The sequence below is a fragment of the Rhea pennata genome, chromosome 9 (assembly GCF_028389875.1).
Source record: "Rhea pennata isolate bPtePen1 chromosome 9, bPtePen1.pri, whole genome shotgun sequence".
Classification (NCBI taxonomy): Eukaryota; Metazoa; Chordata; class Aves; order Rheiformes; family Rheidae; genus Rhea; species Rhea pennata.
This window is the reverse complement of record NC_084671.1, coordinates 13,151,636-13,173,788: the sequence shown is the minus strand read 5'-3', so window position 1 is coordinate 13,173,788 and position 22,153 is coordinate 13,151,636. Positions and strand designations below refer to the sequence as shown.

General features: G+C 43.3%; 1 protein-coding gene across 1 annotated transcript in view; it reads right to left on the bottom strand.

Annotated features, from left to right (window-relative positions):
- The window catches only part of TP63 (tumor protein p63), a 136,755-nt gene extending 114,932 nt beyond the window's left edge, over positions 1 to 21,823 (bottom strand). Inside the window, exon 1 of the mRNA XM_062582344.1 lies at positions 21,798 to 21,823. Within this exon, the coding sequence (XP_062438328.1) occupies positions 21,798 to 21,804 (7 nt within the window). The 5' untranslated portion in view covers positions 21,805 to 21,823. The remainder of the gene's footprint in view (positions 1 to 21,797) is intronic.
- Positions 21,824 to 22,153: the final 330 nt, after the last annotated feature.

Genomic DNA, 22,153 nt, shown 5'->3' with positions numbered 1-22,153 from the left:
TTGGTGTCTGCAGTGAAAGGAAAGAGGCAAAAGGAATCTAACCCTCACAGACGTTAGAAAATCTACCTGAAAGCTGTGATGAGAATCACATCAAAATTCATGTTTTACTTCTCAGCAGCCTCTAGCCAGCAGGGCTCTCTGGTCCCGCTGCTCCTCAAAGAACAGATTTCTAGGTTTGGCTCATACAAACATTTCCTCTTCCCCTGCATTGAAAGAGAAAGGACAGGGAGAATAGGGAACAGAAGATGTTGTTGGATTAAAAGAAGAAAAATACAATTTCACACAAAATCTCCTCTTCTCCCAATACCTTCTGTCCCCAGCGCAGACATGAACAGGTTAAAAAAAAAATACCATTGCTCACTCTTCTCTTAAGACATCCCTGTGACCAAATCCCTGCTGTGAGTAGGTTATTCATTGAGCACAGCATGCCCTGAGCTGTGCTAGTGTAGAGCAAAGTGCTTGAATACTGGCCTTTCCAAGTAATCCCAGAGGGAGTGATGGAGGGCACCCAGGGCTGAGTCCTAGGGCATACGAGGCAGTCTCATGGGGACAGTGCTGTGCAGTCACGAGATTCATGGTCCAGAGCGAGCTCAGTCAGCTGCCATCTGCAAGCTGGTGCTGGCAGAGCCCGAGCCCAGGACTGGTGACAGCTCGGCAGCAAGTGAAGCAGTTCCTGGGCACATCAGAAGAGCAGCCGACAAATATTTTATTGTACAGTTTCCCACATCCTCATTCTCCAGCTAAACCTGAAAATATAGCTACTAATGCTATAGGTTTGAAAATACACTCTGGCTATCAGCTAATTTCTCTGCATGATACTGGGCACTGAGCTCATATGGACTGGTCAATATGTCCAGATATATGCTACCCAGAGCTGGGACGAGATGAAGGAGATGGCACTGCTAACTCACTCCTCACAGAGAAAGCTGAACTACTCTCAGAGCTGCTTCCTGGTCTTTTGTGTCTCCTCATAACAGAGTTTAGAGTCCATCACATCTGTATTGTCCAAGCACCATCTGCTCTCAGTAACCTTCAGTATAGACTGGTGTCATCCTTTGCTGGGCTAATACAATTGGTTTCATGAGGCTCAAGCCACTTTTAGACCACTTGCTCCTGTCTCAGCATGGTCTCAGATGACAGAAATTGCCAAGATTATGAGTACCCTAAGGCTGAAAACCTGAAGTCATCTATAGCCCTGGCCACACACACTTAATATGGTCTCTGTCTGTCTGGCAGGACTTGTCATAGCCCTTTGCCTGAGCAACATGAACTATTAAAGCCTTCAAGAGACTCAGAACAGCTACGACAGGAGCTCCTGGGTCGTCTTTTTTCTGTTCCAACCCCAGAGATTCCAGAGAAGCACTTTTTAGTCTTCTCTAGTTGTCCTGTATATTTCTGGAGACTTCCAGCTGCAGTGGGGTATTTAACCACTTCCCCCAGTCAGTCTTAGCTTTCCAGTCTTGTCATTCCTAGGGCTGGGACTGGTGCTAGGACTGAGACCAGAGCACAAATTGCAGCAAACTGAGATCTTGTTCTAGTCCTCCCGCATGTGCTAGCTCCACACACTTCCTTGGGATCACTCAGAACAGAGCTTAAGGCTAACTTCACTTCTAATGCATCAGCCTTTGTATCTTAGGTCTATGCTGAACCCAAACACTCACAAGATCCTCAGAGATGTAGTTTCTTACACCATAATCCAATTGCATGGCTATGGATGGCCCCTGCTCCAGAGAGGCTCCCACTGCAGAGGGCCACAAGTGGTCTTTTTTTTTTCCCAAAATGTGGAAAATGGAAAGTTTTGCGCTTCATTTTCATCAAGCAGAATAGAGATGGTATGAAAGTGGGCTTGAAGCTGAACATGCATTTCAGAAGCTGCAGTCTCAGTTTTCTCACTACAGAGAAAAGTTACCAAAACCCTAACCATAAAACTTTAAAGCCATGGGCCAGACTAATGTTGCCAATGAATAACAGAAGCAAACATTAGAGGAGTTTCTCTTAGCTATTCCTAAATACCAGGGATCCTCTCTCTATGGAAAAGCAGCAGAAGGAGCCAGCTCAGAAGCCAACACCAGAACTACTCCACTCCAAACTGGAAATGGAGCTCCAGTTTGCACCTCCAGCTCCCAACACACCACGTACAGTAAAAAACAGCACTTGTGTGCATATAGGAAGAAAGTGAGACACAGAGAATAGAGAACATAGCAATAGACCAGAAATGGGGCCAAAAGCAGGCTCTCATCCCATGCTCAGCTCACCAGCAGCACTTCAGTCTCAGAAGCGCCTGCTTCATCTTCGAGAGCTCATAGGCTACTGTTCCTGTGGGAAACTCCCATCTTCAAGGCTGAGAGGGAGCAATAAGTCTACTAGGCAGAGGGAATTTCCCTCCCTGACGTCAGTGCAGCTGTGCCATTGATTCAGGGCATTTCCGAGACACAGCGGGGCCATAGGCCTAAAGCTGTGTTGGGAGCTAGACTGCCCTGCCGGGGTGAGACAGGTGGTAACCCCGCTTTGGGAAGCTGGTTTGTATTGCATATCAAAGCTGTGGAAGTGGCTGTGTAGGTGGAAGGCTTGGCCTCCTTTTACAGCTGCCATTCAATATGTCTGGCATTCTGGCAAAAAACATGCCACAAATATACACAGCATCATTGTAGCCCATAGGGTCAAGCCCAGGTTGGATCCAGAAATCCCAGTGACTGTATCCTTATGGATGAAGTCCTGCCCTCACTCTGTTGTGGCACTATGCAGCTTAATGGCTGGCAAAGGATGGGAGGTCTGGAAGCACCCTGCAGTTTTCCTTCACTTTTCTAGCAGAGATTCATAATCAGCCTCTCTCGCTCCAGACCTGCCCCAGAAATTTCTCACACTTTGCTCTTGTCTCCTGGTTTTGGTACCAAAAGCCATACAGATTGGTGCATGGGTATCAGGGCTGTTTCCATCAACTTCTGAAGTCCTGGCTGTAGCAGAGAGCAGGGCTGCTGGGGGGTGGGAAGGAGAGGAGGAAAGGGAAGAGTCCCAAGCAGTGTGCAAATGGCCCCACCAGTAGAAAGGGAAGAACTGCTGCAGCACTGTCAGCAGCACCAGTCTAAAAACAAATGAAAGGGAGGCTACTGTTCATGAAGCAAAGTGAAAGCTTATAGCCAGCTGTTTATGTGGAGACGTTCACCTTGAGACAGTCACCAGCAAGGATGGCATTTACAGACAGCCCCAATGGAGGAAACAAAAATGCAGTGGAATGAATATTTCTCTATCTTTCATCTTTCACTCTGTTCCTTGCAAGTCAGAGCCAAGGTAAATCTTAGTAACATCTTGCTGTTACTGCTATCATCCCCTGGTGCTTCACATCTGTATATTCCGCACACAAGGGGTAACCTCTGTGTCCTTTTGGCTATTTCAGAAAATAAGCCCTGCACACAAAAGCATAGGCCTCAACAGAATTTCACATCTCTAGACAAGGTTGCATCAAAAACTCACTGCTTGTCTAGCAGAACTCTAGTTCCCAGCATTAAGCTAAGTCTCTGTTGGAATACAAGGTGTGAGCACAGCTACTGCAGGCATAACCAAGGTAGCAGGATTAAAGTCAGTTCCAAGAACCAGTAGCAATTGAAACAAAAATGCCCACAACATTAACCGCCAGCTATGGAAGCCCTGGTTGAAAACCTGTACACTCTCTGCTCAAGCCTGCGCTTCCACACCTTCCCACCAGCAGTACCTGGCTCATCCAGATTTGTATTAAGGTGGGTGTGTTCACACAGGTAGTAAATGCACTCCTGACTGTGCTGGAGATACACACAGAGAGCCAAGACCACCTGCATTAGGGACACTGGAGTCCTTTCCAAAGCTTGCAGCTAGAAAAATAAGAAGGACAGAGCATGGTCTGCTTGGATAGTTGATCTATCCTCCTCCAGATATAGCACAAAATCCAGCTGATCAATGATAGCGAAATATGTGGATAACAAAGGTTTGGTGCCACTTAAGTAACATGTGCAAGTTAATAAAACTTTATATAGCCTATTCACTCTTAGAACAAAGTTTTAGAAAGCTGATGTGTTTCATGTCCTTATAAAGAAGATAATATGACTTTTAAGGAGATCATCTCTTGCATCTCTCCCCATTTTCACACTTTGATGTTAACAGCCAACAACCTTAAAAAAAAGAGAGAGATGATCAAAATTCTGCACTTCACATTTTTTCAGTGAAGCTTACTTTCTGCAGTGACCCAGCCTAAAGACCTTAGGGATTGTGCCATTAAAGCAGAGAAAAGATTAATCATCTGTCCAAACCCCACAACTTGGCCTTCAGTGTTTCAAAACAAAACAATTGCCCCATTGCCAAAGTATGGCAGAAGCCAGTGTTGCCCTTCACTAGAAAACAGACTTGCAAAAAAGTGACATGCCACCTAGGTAACACTGTTAGAGTTCTTTCACTTCCTCGTCCAACTAGACAAGACTTATCCAGCAAATGGGCAATCCTACACTTCAGAAGCCATCACTCAAGCCCTACTGCCTTGTCCGCAATCAAACCTCTTCCAAGAACTGATGCTAGTGAAAGGTGCAACATGCAATATACCTGTTCACTTACAGTTTGCAACAGCTCTCTGCAAGAAACTACCTCTTTAAAAACCCAGTGATGTAACAGATTGGAGGCAGCACACTTCTCCCATACAGAGAAAATGAATTGGTGTGAGTGTGCGTAACAGTGCCATCTGGTGATTCCTGTGACTGCATTACCGTCACTAGGTACTTGTCACAGGCGGCAGCCCCAATGCCTGCACTGAATCCCCAGATCTCCTGGCTCTTGTGGTTCTGGCTCCGAGGCACCTGATGGACACACCTTTGTCTGGTGCAACTCTCATTGCTGAGCATTACTCTTTTCATCTCATGGTGTGGTAGTTCAGACATCCTCAATATGGGAGTAGGAACAAGTTTTTTTTTTTTTTTTTTTTTTTTTTTTTTTTTTTTTTTTTTGTTTGTTTGTTTGTTTGTTTGTTTTTGTTTGTTTTTTTTTCCTCCTATCTACTAATTATCCTAAAAGAACCTGCAAGCATGAGCTTTAGGAAAGCTGAGCTAGGCTCTTCCATTCTCCATCCATTACCAATGATCAAAAAATTCAGCAAGCCATACCTTGCTCTTTGCATTATCTCTGCAGGCCCCTGGCTTTCCATTTCCTTCTCCAGGTTCAATATCAAACTCATTCAGAGACTTTGGTCTCTATGGCTATGAAAGCAGAATTCAGCTCTGTCTGGCAGGGATGTATTGGCTCTGAAACAACCCCCAAAACAAGGATATTTTAATTTCTAGACCAACATTTGAGACATACAAACAGTTTCAGAATTAGGAAGCATCTAGGTTTTTTAAAGTCACTTTTCTTAAGGGTAGGACTTTGAAGCATGGTACAACTCACTCAAATGTAACATCAATTCAGAAGAGCTAAAGGCTGCCCACCTCCCTCTGTAGGGTTCCCAGGGAGCATCCATGGTCCTGATTAACTCAGAAAAAAACAGCAGCTTTGGCAGGTGCTGCAGAACCCACCTCCTGACCACATGGATTGTCACTGCGTCCAAATCCACTGCAGCTTGACATAGTGCCAGAGGGACACCCAAACTCAGGCATACATGAGTTACCACAGACCAGCATGCTGTCACACATTAGCCGCATAGCATTTACCCCCTGCCTGGGTGCATATAATCCACAGCAGACATGAGGTAAGCAGGGATCCTTTCACCCTTGGGAGATGCAACCCAAATTCTCCAGGGACAGGTCCTGGGGGAACAGAACCACAGGTCTGAGAAAACTCTCCACCTAATGCAGTCCTGCCCAGCCTGTTTGGGAGGAAGGGACAGGATGGGGGGACTTATCCAGACACTCTCGGGAATCCATAGCCCTTGGAAATGCATCTTTACTCTGCTGATGGACCCCCCGACTATCCCAGGTAGAATCTTTTCAATACATCAGCTGAGAAAATGGGGAAAAATTAATATAGTCTGTTTATAATGACATTTTCTCTTGTCAGCCTCTGAGAATGGCCCAGAGCAGTGCTCCTTTTTCTTGTGGTAGATCTTTGGCAGGTTGTATTATAATGCCCCTCTTCCCTTCCCAAGTTAAAAAAAACAAAACAAAACAAAACAAAACAAAACAAAACAAAAAAAACCCTATTCACCACTTCCACACTCTGCAAAGCTGTCCTGCACTATTGCTCAGCAAAACACTCCCCTTCAGGTTTCTTCACCTGGTATCAGCTCCTAGTCCTGTCTCCTGTCTTCCAGGAGATGGGAAACTTATTTACTTCCTTCAGATTCTAGTGTCATGAGGCACCCAATGACCCATGCTTGAAAGTGGTGTTAAATATGCATTAAATTATTACTGATAACAGCATTTAAAACTGCTTTATAAAGAAAATATATCTTCTTCTATGAACACCTAATTAATGACTCCTTTTAAATAACTTATCCTAAGCATTAATAATCAATTATTAGGCAGGCAGGCTTTAAGAAAATCTCCTCTACAACAGACTGCAACTTGCAGATTCTGTGCTGGTAAAACAATTCACATATGATTTCAAGTTCCTAAGGTTGGTGAGGCCACACAATATAACTTAATACATAGCAATCAAAAATTTCCACACAACCTTTTAATATAGAGCCATGTCCCTATGTAATAAGTGATGCAACTTTCCCTGAAGTCCCAATTCCTGCAATTGAAGCTTAAGCCTAGTAAAGAGAGAATTAAAATTCTCTGGTTGCCACTGAATCACTGACTGCATTAGGTTATTTTACTGTGCATTAGACTTTAATTATAACTAAGCTCTAGCAATCTGTTCTACTCCATAATTATAGATGGAACAAATATTTCACAACTCCAACTGTTAAAAAGATCTAAGAGTGCTCAGTCTATGGTGCAGACGGCTAGCTTTATTAGGATTCTTCGCACTCTTTCAAGTGTGGGGGAAAAGGAAGATGTGTGCTCCATGTGAAGTGCACTGTTGTTATTAATCCCAAATAGGCCTTTGCTACAGCAGCTCTTACATCTCTTGAAAGGACTGCACAATTCGTACTACTTGGGCACAGAGGGCCACGTTCATACTACCTGCTGTTCTCTCTAAACCAGATGTTGCCACCACCACGGGACAGAGCTCAACAGAGGATTGAACAATTCAGATTGCCTGTTACTGGGGAGGCAGCAGCAGGCAGTGCCAGTTATGGTATTTCACAACGGGCTTGGAAAGATAAACTCTGGGCATTTTTGCTATGGAGACTAAAGGTGCTCCCGCTCTTAGATGGCCACCTTGCTTCTGTTACTGAGGTGATGATTCTTGCATCATGGGCATCCTATGAGGATAAGTCTAAGTGTTTCTGCTCTGTATCACTTCATGTACTAGCACCTCCAAGAAAGGTGGGTCTGTCTTTAGACATCATGTTGTGAGCAGCACCAGAAGTACCCATCCTATCCTACTGTCACCTGCTACAGTGACCACCCCCTCAGCATGGTGGATGGGTAGGGAGAAGGGTTTGATAAAGCAGTGCTAGCACCATAACCATCCAGAGATACTGTGCACAGATTGCATAGCATGAGTATTATGACAGGTAAAGCCTGGGTTTGGCAGCCCTTGCTTGCAGGCAGCAAGCACTCTTATAGCCGTAGGCTGTGCACATACTTGCACACACTGCCCAGGCAACTGCCCAATGTTTTATAATTATGCACAATACCACTGACCTATGCAATCCCTTGACCAACAATAAATACTCAAGATGCCCAGCTTCTGCTCTGAGAGCTCCAGAGCTGTTATTCATCACAAAAAGACTTTGTTCCACAGAGGTTGTCTCCAACTGGATTTGTGCCTACCCATGCTGCAGAGAGGAAGGTATCTTTTCAGGTACGTATGGGGAATTTGGCCCTCACCTGTGGCCAGACAACTCTGTTTTGTGCATCTGGGAAGAGCACAAAGGAAGAGGACAGGAAGGGGAAAAAATTAGACACAGGCTGATGTTTGAATGTTTGTATTTGTTAATGTACCAGGAAAATCAGGGGAGCTTCACAAAGAAAGGACAGAGAGAAAGTAAGAAAGGGCAAAGTAACCCACAAGAGCACTCAGTTTTCATGGCAGGATTTTACAGAATTATTTAAACTTTAAATGACCTTGCCTCCTGCGTTCCCAGTAAGTTCCAGATGAAATCCAGTGGTTTCTCACCACAACCATATGCAAGACACTCTTTATATTTCAGTCTACCTCACTTTCATTCTAAATGTTAAAATGAATTTTTAAAAAGTCCTCGGCTGACACTGTTCTGCTGTGCTTTGACAAGGACCCAAATCCACTATATTTCTTGTGGTTTTCATCTAAACTCATTATGACAGGGTTGAGTGGAATCACGAGGCAGCTCTGCTGAGTGGTTTGGTTCTGAGAATATAATAGAGTCTAGAGCATTTATCTCCGGCATCAGAGTCAGGGATCAGTGTTTACGTGGGTACACATAACCATGTGCTTGCATGTCCTGGCCTCCAGATCATTATATATCACATCAGACGATAACACACACACTGAGAATAGCTTTGCAGGACAGTATGCATGGAAAGAAATGACTCTCCAAAGCTAGTCTCAGAGTTAAAGGCAGAAATCCTGCTCTGTCATTTTAGCTCTCCTTTAACCCTCTAAGAAATCAACAGCAGAATAGTATATATCCCTAGGAGAAGCTGATCAAATCTAAGCATTTTCCAAAGGTTCCCTAAGCTGTCCAGAGCCACGTGCTAGATTTCCATTGCCCTTAAGCAAGCTTCAGCCTTACTTATCTCTGTAAATCTTGGAAACCTGTGGGTTCTCTTTTCCCCTTTGTTTCAAACTTTGATGTTACATTCAGTAAACCACCTGCGAAAGCACCCTCAGATGACCACAGCCAACTCCCATACAGACAGCCCGTGAATAAGAAAAATCCAAAACTAAACAGAGCCTTATATGGCATAAAGCCAGGGTTAACAGGAAAATTTGGGATCCGGATCTAGACTCAATCCTTAAGTCAGAAAAAATTCTCACTCGTGTTAAAAAAAAATCAAGTTTTATCATTGGGATATCATTTTCAGTTTAAACAATGGGTTACAGATACATCTTCTCTCTTTTGGTACTTCCCAATTTTTCAAGCCCTGGGGAGTACTCAGCAAGCAAGTAGCCTGGAGAACAGATATTCAGAAATCCCTCTTAGCACAGGAGTCAGTGTTGTGAACAGCCTCCCCTCTGCTCAGAGGTGATAGATGCTAGGCAAAGAGGAACTCACTATGCCCGTGAAACAGATTAGGGGAACTGCTTAGGCAGATTAAATAATTCACTGTGACATCTCTCCTCATTTCAATGAAAACAATCTTAACTGAATGATAAACTGCTTACGTTCCCTCTCCTCGTTCTCATCCTCACCCCTCCCTGCCCCTGTGATCACTCTTATTCAATATAATTTCCATTTCTGGTCATGTCTAAGAACACCCTTTTTCCACTCAGACAATTTCTGCATCCACCTAGAAACAGTCAGATCAATGTTGTGAGCACAGAGAAAGAAGAAAAGCAGCATGAAAGACTGTGGCCCAAATGGAAGCTGTTTGCTTTGAGTCAGCACAAGAGATGTGTGTTTTTACTCATAGAAGCAGTAAAAATTCTGAATCAAAAGCCAGGATTTTCCCCACCCACCACTCTGAACATCATCATTCACTGAACATCATCAAGCAACAAATTGAACACATCGCACTGAGAGATTAAGTTATGCCCCCTGCATAGCAAGGACCACTGCACCACACTGAGAATATACTAATAGTGTAGATTTTTATTGATTTTGACTGATCTCAACTCTGTTGACCTCACAACATGCGATGCTAGGTGGAGATGAAGATTAACGGCAAGGAGCCTGGATGGGACTGATTACTTGCCCCATAGACATGTCAAATGTGTGTCTGTAGAAAGTAGTAGTAGTTTACTCTGCCTTGCTCTTCTGAGCAATCCCACTGCTCTACCAGAGGAGACTCAGCTCAGGCCCAAACACCATGTAGTTAGTGAGTCTGGCTAAGAGCCCAGGCTAATGTAATCCAATTCTCAGTAATGCCCAGCACCAACATAGCCAAAGTTGCAGGAGTCTCAGGTCAGGGCTGGTTTTCATTTGGACCAGACAGAAGGGTAGAGTTCAAATCTGCCTGCAGAGACTTCTCCATTAGGTGAGATGTGATTCTGCAAGCTCCATGCTCAGGGTGCTCTTCACCCCTCAGCAATGCATTCAGCATCTTGTTAGATCAGATCAGAGCAGCAAGCTGTGGGAGAACCTCATGCGCTTCACAATGGGCAAAAATTGTAGAAATCAGGCTAGCGAAGGCATTCAGCAGATCCTATATGTCAGTCGATGATGCAGCTCATCTGAAGCAAGTGATTTGCAGGTGATTGTTTAACAGTAAACAAGTCATCCTGCCTGCAGGGGCACAAAGCATCATAAACAGGAAAGTTACAGTAACTTTACAGCAAAGGAGAGAGGAATAAGTGGAGACCTGCTCAGAGATGAGTAACTGGGTGAAGTCAGTCATTGCTCTAACCACAGTGCACCTGCTCTTGAGCTCTCTCACTGCAGCCCTCAGTGCCCTCATCTCACCTTCCCTGCACCACCACATCAAGGCACACAAAGCATCTCACTATGCCCAGGGCAGCACAAGGATTCCCAGCAGTGCAGAAGGATGAGCAGGAGAAAGGAGCACAGCTGAGAAGGGTGAGAGAAAGGGCAGAGCCCCATTGTCACCTCTGCAAAAGAAAGGAGAGGAGCAATAGCTGCTTTCTAAAAAGATTCCCTGCCCAGTAGAAGCCACAGCCCACAGTTCTCCCAAGCACATGCACAGGCAGTGCTGCCACCAGCACGACCTTCCAGGGCTCTGGTAAAAATGAAGAGAACAAGCAGTATCAGGACTGTTTTTGTCCTTTTGGCAGCCAGCTAACAGAAAACTGCCTGTGGTTACAAGCACCTCTAGAGGTGAGAACACCAGAACACCTCTCACTAGGAAAGAAGCAAAAAGCAAAAGATTAGACCATTTGAAAGGTGTAGGAAAGACTTCTAAGAACAAGAAAAAAAATAATGACTGTCAGGAAACAGAAAGCAATCCTGAGGCTATGAAAGATAGGAAAATATAATTATAGGAGAGGCTGCATCCAGCTCAGACAGTCCCCGGTAGAATGGATAAGCTGGAGACTCAGAGCTAAGGTATAGAAACTCTGTGAAGACTCATTTCAGCACATCTCCTCCAAAGCTGAAAACGTAGGTGTAGGAACTGGGGCTGGCAGAATTGGCTCAACAGTGTTTTTGTTTGTGCAATGGATCCAAGACATCCACCCTTCTGTAATAACCACCTGAAGAAGTCTTTTTGTTCTGCTATTATCCAAAAAGAACCTCAGATTGTAAGAAGGGATTTCCAAAGATATACATGAGAGCAGAATCAGTCTAAGATGCAGCTGTGATGTGCTGAGAGAAAGACACTATCTCATATTCCATTCTTTTTCTCTCTGCAGAGGCTGGCTTATGAAAGGAGTTACCATTTTAATTCTACTGTACCCATTGATCAAATTGAGGTGGAGGCATAATCATATTGGAAGTTTGGCAGAGTGTGTGGTAGGGAGAGCTGCTGAAACTTGTGCTGGACAGAAAAAAACCCTGAGTTTTTGCATTCATTCATTGTATCCATAAGTCTGAGCAACCACAGAAAGTAGTACAGGCGTATAGATGATGAGATCTGTAATTGCCACATGGTCTCCTTATAGACTCTTCTTACAGACCAGAGATGGGAACTATGCAGTAACTCATGCAGTCACACGTTCACACACATGTGCGGTGAAGGAGTAAAGAGCCCAGGAAATGGGCCAGATGAGGAAAGTGGTTCTCAACAGAATGCTAGCTCAGGTGCTAGGAACTATGAAGCTCTCTGCAGTGAACTTTGCAAATAAAAAGGATCATCAAGAACATTTTAAGAAAAGCTGGGCTCATACTAACTTCTCTTTTCTCATAGATATTACCTACTAGATATTGAACAGTGTTGATTAACTACTAGTGTCAAAGATGACCTATCCACACAACAATATTCTAGGAACATTGAAACTCAATATATGAATCCACAGTTTGCAAGTGTACATCACTTCAGTTACTGAGGTGCTAGCTTGTGTTTGCACTTGTTCAAGTCCCTGGGGTTTTAAGTGTGTGAGGAATAAAATAGCCAGGCAGTTCTGATCCTGTGCAGCCCAACGGTATATGCAGGGCCACTGGATGGCTCATCTTTTGCTTCAGAACCATGTCTCCACCGAGGAGCAATTCTGGTCAGTGTTCTGAGGTAGGCAGAGCCTTGATTCCTAGACATATTCCGCCTTTCTAAAGCAAGATAATTATACCCAACATCATTAACAACAAAACAATCCCTAATTCCAAAGTGCTTATACAAATAAGACAAAAAAAAAAAAAACCCTTTGCAAATGCTGCAGAGCATAGGGTGTCTGCACATACCTCAATTATCTATTCAAAGGGAACAAAGCATCTTTCATACTGTGACGCCAAAGATTAATTGGTCTCAGTTCTTATTAAGTAATGATCCAGTTCAACTCTAATTAAATTATTCTGCCTTTGACAATCAGCAGCAGTTGGTTGCAGTCTAGTTGTTGAAGGTAACTGTCTTTTTTCCTGCATCTCTCAGATGTCAGAGTTAGGGAAGCTGCCTGCAGCCCCAGCCCCACGCTCCTGGGCACAGACAGGATGCCCACAAGCTGGGACATGCAGGAAACCTCTTGGGCTTCAGGTCTTCTATTGGGAAAACCAATGCACCAAGGAGATCAAACCTCCCTGCAAAAAAGGCTACATGTGCTCACGATCTATTTCAGAATGATGAGCTCTTTGTCAGTGCTGTGTTCAGCCGCAGGTGCTCCACATGCCCCTGTGTCCTCCCTTCCTGGGAGGGAAAAGGCCAGATGCAGCTCAGATTTCACCCTTCGCAAGGGTAAGCAAGAAAACCCTCTCCTCTCTTCCCCCTCAAAAAACACCATGTTTTGGGTCAGAAGAAAGAGGCAAAGCTTCTACCTAGTCAGATATATCTTCCTTAAGAAGGATGGGGGAGAAAGTTTATCACTTCTTTCATCCTTGATGATGACCCCAAAATCCCCCCTGAGGTAGGCCAGCTGTCAGCACAGGTACCACAGGTACCTACATGGCCACCCACGGTCATAGGATCGTGGTGCTCAACTGCAGCAATACCTTCTAAGTTTCAATAATCTGCTGCTGAAACATGAGAATTTACCTCCCACATTTGCTGCTCTTCCTTCTCTCTCTGAAAAGGGGCTCAGGGCAGAGGGACCAAGAGTGGTTGGTAACGGAAGCAATGGAGCAGCATTACAGCAGGCCAGGCTCACCACATCCTTCCCAGAGTACCCCACCAGGCTCCAGCAGGGTCCAGCTCAGGGAGACCCTGAGCCAGAGGTGTTAACCTTGCATTTAGTAACACAGGGGCTTTTCTTTTATTAGTTTGTCTAATTTAAAACTAGCACAAGTTTTTTTTTTTCATCTACACCTTTCCTTGGCAACAAGTTTCACAATATTGATTGCACAGTGTACCAAAATGAACAGCTGGGATAAGAGGAAAGTACATGCATATCTGCAACTTCCAGATACTATCTCCTTTGGGCTGTTCTGCATTTGGAACCCACCAGTCTGATTTTATACTCCAACTCTTGGGAGTAAGATGGCATGACATCTTTAAATCACCTTCTCCATTGACTCTTTGGAGTCAATGGAGAATTGACTCTTATCACATTCCCCCTCTCCCTCATTTTTTTGAGGCTGATAAGACCTCACCTACATGGTCATTCCTTTTATGGGGAGTGCTTCATGTCTTTGATCATCCATTCATTCTTATGTGGTAATTTGGTGAAATTTCATAAGTGCAAACCTTTCCCAAAATTGCTGGGAAATGTGATAGCTAGGAACTCAGGGCAGAGAATAGCTACACCAAAATATTGTGGGTTTTTTTCTTCCTATAATATTTTACAAAGTGCAGGAGATGGAAGATGTATTGAGGTAGGTAGTTTAGAACTGTTTATAAAATCAGCAGTGGCAAGTCACAGATCATTATTCAAACTCAGAAATGCTTATCTGTGTGCCAGTGAGCTGCCAGTAAAATATAACTGAATAGCAACCTTATAATATGAAGTCAAATTGTCCAATAAATAGTCATAAGTTTCAGAGATGCATCACTGATTTAGTCTGACCTGAAAAGGTGGGTTCTGTAAAGGAGCACACATTCATCCCTCTGACACATTCACACATTTTTTCCTGTTGATTCCACCTCCACGATGGCTATCGGGTGCCAGCCAACAGCAATTTTTGTTTAGTAAGTGCCTATTCTAGGGGAAAGGCAAATGGACCTGCTACTTCTCCAACTACTTATTTCACAGGCAGGCATTGCAGTTCCCAATCCTACCAGATCTCCACGCTCATGTGGAAACTTGCAGTGTTACAGCAAGTTAAAATTACCCTGAACTCCCTGTAATCTGAGAGCTCCCAAAGTTCCCCCACATTAAGTAGATTACACAAAAATGTGAAATGTTCAAGTCATTTAAGTTGCCATGTGATGATCATGGAGGAAAGGGACATTACTAGACTACTTTGGATGGTTCTGTAAAGCCTTGTAGCTTGGGATTCAACCAGTACAGAGACATACACACATCCCTTAAGAGATATCAGAGATGGAAAGGAGGAAAGAAAAGCTGAGGTAGGGAGAGCATGCCTTGGCTCAGGTAATTGGCTCTACACCAACTACATCAAGATACTGCAGCTCTTCTCACTTGAGAAGAGCTTCTGGGATCAGTGATTGGAAATCCTTCTTTAAATGTGTGTGTGTATATATATATATATATATATATGCTTTTATATATATGTATGTATGTATGTATATGTGGTGGTTCTCCCATGAAAATGGGAGAACCTGGGGTGCAGGACAACTAGTATAAGGCACGGAAGGAGACCTACAAGAACTGAGCCATTTTCTCAAGCATAAGTTAAAAAAAAAAAAAAAAAAAAAGTGTTCCTACTTTACCTCCCTGCTATACATATACAGAAGCCTTGAGAAAGCTCTCTTCAGGGACCAGGTCACTAACTGTCTGAATGTTGTGTTCCCTCCTCCTCTCAAGAACGTAGGCAGAAGATACTGCCTTTGCAAGAAAGCTTTCAAGATTTTGGTAACATGCCTCTTCTCCCCTCCTCCTGCAACACCAAATTGCCCTTGCTTCTGGAACAGGCTATTTTCCACCACTATTATCAAAAGTTCAGAAAAAAATACTAAATTTCTGGGGCTTTTTGTTTGTTTTTATTTTTTTTAATTTATTTTTTTCCAACCAGGTGGTTGGGTAGAAAGGAAACACTATAAAGTGCCCTGAGCTCTTTGATGGGAAGGCTACAAGTGTAAATGTAGCTCTGACTAGATTTAAGATAATCTATACGTGACAGCATTTGTTAAAATCTGAGTGTAGAAGTACCAACATGGGGAAGAGGGACTGTATTTTAATAAACTGCAGAGGATCCATTCCTCAGTTATAGGATCTTCCTGACATGGATTCTGAATGTCTATTATTGTGTTGCAGCACTAATATAAGGCAGCAGGGAAAAAAAAAGATCCAGAAGGAAAAAAAAAATGCACTAACCATCAAACAAAACCCTAGGAAATCTGGCTTCACTGTTTTTGTCAATCAGAGAACCACTCATCTATAGTTAAAACTGAAAAATTTTACGATCTGTGCCAGCAGGGAAGGAACAGAGCCTGGGAGCCTGTATATTTTACAACTCCTCCACCCCCTTACATGTGAAGGAAATGTAAGGTGGTTCCACTCCTGAAGGAGTGAGCTGAGAACTCTGAGCTCATACTCCAAAGCCTGGGCTGAAAGGAAAGGACTGGCCTGGTGACACAGAAAGAAAGCAGATAGTTTTGCAAGGCTTCTCCACCATACACTCAAGAGAAATAAGATGAGTCTTAGCTGCTTTGCAGCACTGAGAGGAAAGACTTCTTCATCACTGCAATGAAAATACCTACCAGTGTCAGGCTTGTGTGGGAACACACCTCTGCATAGGAGCTGGACACTACACTGTGCGGCAGGGATTAGCCAAAAGCATGTACGCAGCCCCAGAGACACCCACTCCATCACTGAAAGTCATCAGTGGGCTTTAAGATTAGTTCCTTTAAAGTTGTAAATCTGAAGGAGCTACAGTATGGGTTTGTTACTTTAGATGACAAGTATTTTAAGGCTGATATCATTTGTTACTGCTGCATTAAAAGAGGAGGCAGGGAAGGAGACTGAATTTGCCAGCTGAAATAGAAATAGTTTCCCAAGCCACAAAATGAGAGTTTATAAGTACATCCCAAATTCAGAGCTGCAGGGAGCACTGCTCCACAGCAAAGGCTCCCATTTGAATGGAGTGGGAGATCCACAGTGGACTTCTGGCTTGGCCTGAGAGTCAAAGAGAAGCCAACCCATGGTCAAGCCAGCCAGCACATAGCAAGTTGTCCTGCCTCCTTTTCTCCTATGTGTAGCTCTGGATCCAAAGTCTTTTCAACGCCAGTAAAAGAGGAGCCCAGAGCTTGCATTTATGCAGCAATGACAAGCTCTAAGAGAAGAATTCTTCTTACATTTTACACATGAGAATTTGAAGGGCTTATGTCTTTGTCTAATCAAAAGCCGTTTCCACAACACTCTAAGCCTTTGTGTGAAATCAAGATGTTTCTTCGCCAAATTTTCTCCAGGTTAACTACTACTCCTCACATGCCAAGTTGAATTAAAAGAAAAAGCAGCAAGTTTTAACATTTTTCTCTGCTGTTAGAGTGATGAGTTTAAACCACTCAACTTTTCCACAAAAAAATCAAAAGTCTATTTAAAAAAGAAAATTCATAGGCAATTTTACCAAACAGCTTGAAAACAGGGAGAGAAGATTAAAAAAAAAGAAAAAAGAAACCTAAGACAACTTGAATCAGAGCAGGCCCCCTTCCATCCTAGGAAAAATTATGTCTCCACAGCTGAAGTGTGGATTTTGCAGAAGTTCAGATTCAGTTGCAGGTGCCCAGACTTCGCAGAGTACCCATAAGAGAGGGAAAAAAGCAAGAGTTTCTCACATTGCTTGTGATCATTTCTACATGACAGTGCCTCACCCAGTGCTTAACAGGAAACTTCCCATTGGAAGTTTACCAAAAAATAAGGATGATGAACAAATGTTTAAATGCTCTCCAAACACACTTTCTTCTAATTGCTTTATGATACAAACCGTGGTAGTCACACGGGAGTTTTGGGGGGACTTGTCTGTACATTCAAAATGCAGTAAAACTGTTTGTAGTATAGTTTATCCCTGTACTATACTGCCTACAAACTGTTTTGGTGATTTGAGGTGATACACTGGTTGGCTATTTCATCCATGAAATGCATCATGAAAGCTGCAGAACAGATCTGCATCCTATAGTTTCCCCCTTTATCATACAGCTTGTGCCAGGTATTAATGAAGAGGAGCAGAAAGTGAACCCTCTGTTTTGTAGGGACAAATACAAAGTCACATCCAATAATCCAATATGCTGTGACCAGCCCCCAAGAGCAACTGTGCTCTAAGGAACTTGTAGGAATTTCCCACTGACCACCTGCTCCTGAAACTGCAGGGGGAAATCCCACACACTCTGGGATGAAGGGAGTTCAGTTAAATCAGCCCTTAACAATTGCAGCTGCAGGTTATTTTTAATTGAATTCAGGTGATGAATGTGAACAAGATGATTTCAAGAAAGATAAGCAGGGAGATTCTTACTCTTGTCAAGACGACACAAAGCCTGTGCTCTCTCCAGCTGGCCCAGAAGACCTTTCTATCATTGAAAGAAATTATAAGGTTCAAACTATAGAGGTCCCCAGGCCTCACAATAACTCTAGATTGAGTCAGCAGCTGGTGCTGTTTGCCATCGCTGGCTGGATGTGGAGTGCCCTAAGAAACTCTGCCCTTCAGGACCTGATAGCAAATTGGGTGTGCAGACCTCCCTTTTATCTCCACTATGGATTTCCTCAGCCCTGGAAGACACAGAGAATGGATCTTCTCACACTTACTGCACCACAGTTCAATAGGTCTGAAACATTTCCCCCCCACACACACCCCCACCACCTCAGCAGCATCGCTGAAGCCTTCTGTGCAATAGGGCCCCACCTGCAAAACAGGGACAAAATTTTCATTCTCTCATTTAGATGGCAATACTTATGTGTATGAGATTCTGTGGAACAATAAGGCAGCTAGAGGTTTTGATAATGCAGGAATACCAATAGTTAAACTGCAGCTTGTCTTGCACCCCTGCCAGATGCTTTTCATTGACCACTGTACATTCAATTCAAATGGGTATTTGCACAGTTAAACATGCAAACACTAAGCTAGAGGCTTTGTGGGCACAAAGGATGCCCTTTGGTATTGACGTAGGCTAGAAATAGATTTGACAAGTTTGGGATATTTTCCACAGAAGCTGACAAAAATATTCATTAAAACTGTAGACAGTTTATGTCAGGTTAAATGCCAATAGAACAACATGGACACGTGCTCAAACTACCAAGCTGAACACCCCCCCGACACACACATGATGACATCTTTTATTTAGGCCCTGAGCTCATTTTATATATGTGCATAATAGAAGTGTAAAGCGACAAAAATCCTTTCTAGGCTATTGTTACGTGGACATATAAGTTCTGATGGAGTGAATTGACTTGATCAACACTCATTTCTACTATAATGAAGAGAACTTACTTTCCCTGAACCCCAGGGCAGACCTTTATGGGACACTGTTTCCATTAGAAAAATGAACTGTAAACTCCCATCTGCAAAAGAAGAGGGTGAGAGCTGGAAGAGAAATTTATGTCTAAAAGCATATACAGCAATTCACAAGATAATTGCAGAACAAACAGAAAGCAGAGCAGAGCCAGATAAATACAACCAGCTTTTGCTACATTCTTATGATGATCTCAAGAGCATTTTAAGGTAAAAGGAAACAGAGCAGATGATTGATTTCTTCTGAGCCATTTCCTGGTATCTCAAAGACAACAAAAAATAAAAATGAGATTAGAAGCACTACCAAGCAGAGACAAATCTTACATAGATTGTGCACATTCAGTAACAATACCTGCATGCTTAGAGAAAGATGTATCTTGGCACAACACAGAACCAAACCATTTTTAAAAGGCATTCCACATCACAACAAGTTGCAGTTGCGAGCCTGCTAGGTGGGATTTGGGCTGGCAAGTCCTCTGCAAACACAGCTTCACAAACATACACAACAGCCTGTGCTGCCATTCTATCTCCGTACAGAAGTGTCAATTAACAGGATAAGTTCTATATTATCAAATTAAAAGTAAGAAAGGGCTTTTTCACCAATAAGCCCAACAGTTTCCTGTCACATTTTAAAAGCAAATCAGTATCAAATTCAGAATTGCACCAATTGCCAGGGGACAGCTTGAAGACTGGAGCTCTACCTGGAAATCACAGTCCAAAGAACCAGAGAGACACTCTGAAATAGCGCATCCCATGACAGGGTCTTCCACAGACCTGCCCAAAGGAAGCATTGCTGCTCTCCATCACAGGTACCTTGAGAGGATGCATGCTGGCACAGCCCTGCACTTCAAGCAGCTGATCACTGTTAGCCTCCCGTGACCCTTTCAGAAACAGCAGACACTTCATTTCTATCTGGAGCGTAAGCTGATTGTTGACTAACTCTTGAAGAAATTAGTAATCCTTATTTGAGTCAACAGTTAGGTAGTTGCTTATGCCACCTTTCAAGGAAAAAAATATTGACACTCTTATATTGTCAACAGATCTAGAGGTAGACAAATATAGACAGAGTATTCAGATAACCTACCAACCCCTGCCAACCCTAGAAGAAAAACGTAGATAGAAGGCCCTCTGTTTTATGAATATTTACTACAGAGCAACAGCTGCACAAGGAGCCCTGGAAGCATCTTCTGAGCTGCATTTAAGGCCCCAACAGCATTACTATGCTACCCTCAAGGATTTTCTTTTCAGAGCTGCTGATATTGTAGAATTGAATGGCAAGAAAATTGTGCTTCTGCTTCTACTTAGTAGAAGCAGTGGGAGTTTACAGCTTCAGCTGCATTTGCCAGAGACCTCACTAGAGCTAGAGTAGTCCTAATTCACAGTAGAGTAGCAGCTTCACACCAAAATGTCTATTGTGCATCTTGATGCTGTTCTGCTCTTTGCAGCTATGCCTGCTGACATAGTGAACACAGCTATCCCACAGGTATACCCTTCTCAGATTTCAAGGATCTAGTACATCTCCCCAATCTTCACCACTCACCTCTTTCACCTAAGAAAGCTGAACATCAGAAGACAGTGGGCCAGCAAACATCTAGATTTATCCTCTGACCCTCTGTCAAGCTTCCCCCCCGCCACTTCTCCTTCTAAACCTCCTCCCATAGCTACATCACCCATAGCTCTTCCTCCTCTGTGTATTCTGAAAGTCTTCCTTCACTTACCTCCTGAAAGGAACCTTTCTGCAGGCACAGCTCTTTATATAACTAGCCCACCATATGCTTCCCAAGCCACATGACCTAGGAGGGACTGATACTTTAATAAGTTACTCCTGTGGAAGCATCTCTCAGAAGGTCTTTCCCTAAAAGGTCAAAAGTCTGTTACAAAAGCAGGCTAATCATTTTTCCTCCTAGAGCAGCTGGCAGGTGGGACCAGAGCTGGATGAGTGCCTGATAACCCTTTCAGCAACGAGTTGTGGCTAATACAACTGCAAACATAAGAGCTCTTTTGTTGTGCCCAACTCAGCTTTCCTGCTGCTACTGCCTTGATGCCTGTTTTGGGGACCTGCAGGGTTTAAAGCTCCAGGAGTATCAGTGCAGCACTTTCACCAATCCTAGATTCCCTTTTGGAAGTCTATTTAGAAAGGAAAGAGAGATGAACTTTTCCTCATAAGGCTGAGTCATAGAATCAAGTAAGGAAAGATATAAGGAAGATCACTTGTAACATGACCTCTGTGGTGTGAACTGAATTCCAGGAGAGTTGTTCACATCACCAAGGCATTAAATTTACTATGGCTGAGCATAGCAGGCAACTTTCTGACTTCAGACTCTCTACGGGATGCCCTGAATACTCCATAGTTGCCCAGAAGGAAAGACACTGCAAAGACCTATTCTCCATGGAGTTATAAATGCCAGAACCGCCTTAATGGCAGAAAGAAATCCCTCTAGCTCTCCACTCAGCCCCTTGCTGTAATTTTTCTGAGCCAACTCAGAGGAAGATTAATCAATGCCTTTCCTCATAAAAACCACACAGACTCTCCAACAATGACAAGTGGCTGTTTAGGCTAACCACATTCATCCCCACAGCCCCTACTTTCTAACATATTTTTGGCAAAGCTAAAGGGACACATTGGTTTGTGGTCCTGTGGGGAATAAATCTCCAATGGAAGCCAGAAGCCCACACTAGTCTAGGATTAGTAAGCGTGGAGTAAATACTGGCTGATGTTCAAATAATTAACCTCAAGAGAGGGCAGAGGTGCAGACATGCAAGAGAAAGATTTTAAGGTATCAGCCATATTTTTCAAAGTGTCTGTGAAGTTTTAGCTCTGGGGACAGGCATGTGTTGGTAGGCATTTGTGAAGTAGAAGAAGGTATAATTTAGGTTAGATTCATCAAGAAATGGGCAAAGGTTCAGTCTGAGCTGCAATTTCTTCTACCTGAACCAGTTTGCCCAATCCTGGAGATGCTACACAAGATATTACCTTTGCTGAGGTTCTCACCTGACATCTTTCAAGGAGGGTAGAAGGGCTCAGAGAACTCCACCTCGACCTTGGCTTATAAACTTGCCAAACATGTTTCTTGGCAAGGTAGCAGAATCATTTCCCCAAAGGCATGGTGGTTTTGCTTTGTCTTTTACCAGGTTCTAGCCTTGTGGTGCTAGCAGTTGTCACTGGGAGACAATCCTAAACCAAGAAAGCAAAGCAGAAAAAAGTAATAAATAAAAAACAACAAAAATGTTGAGAGCACAGTTACACAGAAAAGCGGCAGTTTGTTGAGCAGACAAAAGCTAAGATGGATGAAAAAAATGACTCACTTCTTTTGAAAAGTATTTTGCTTATTCCAAAGCAAAAACAAA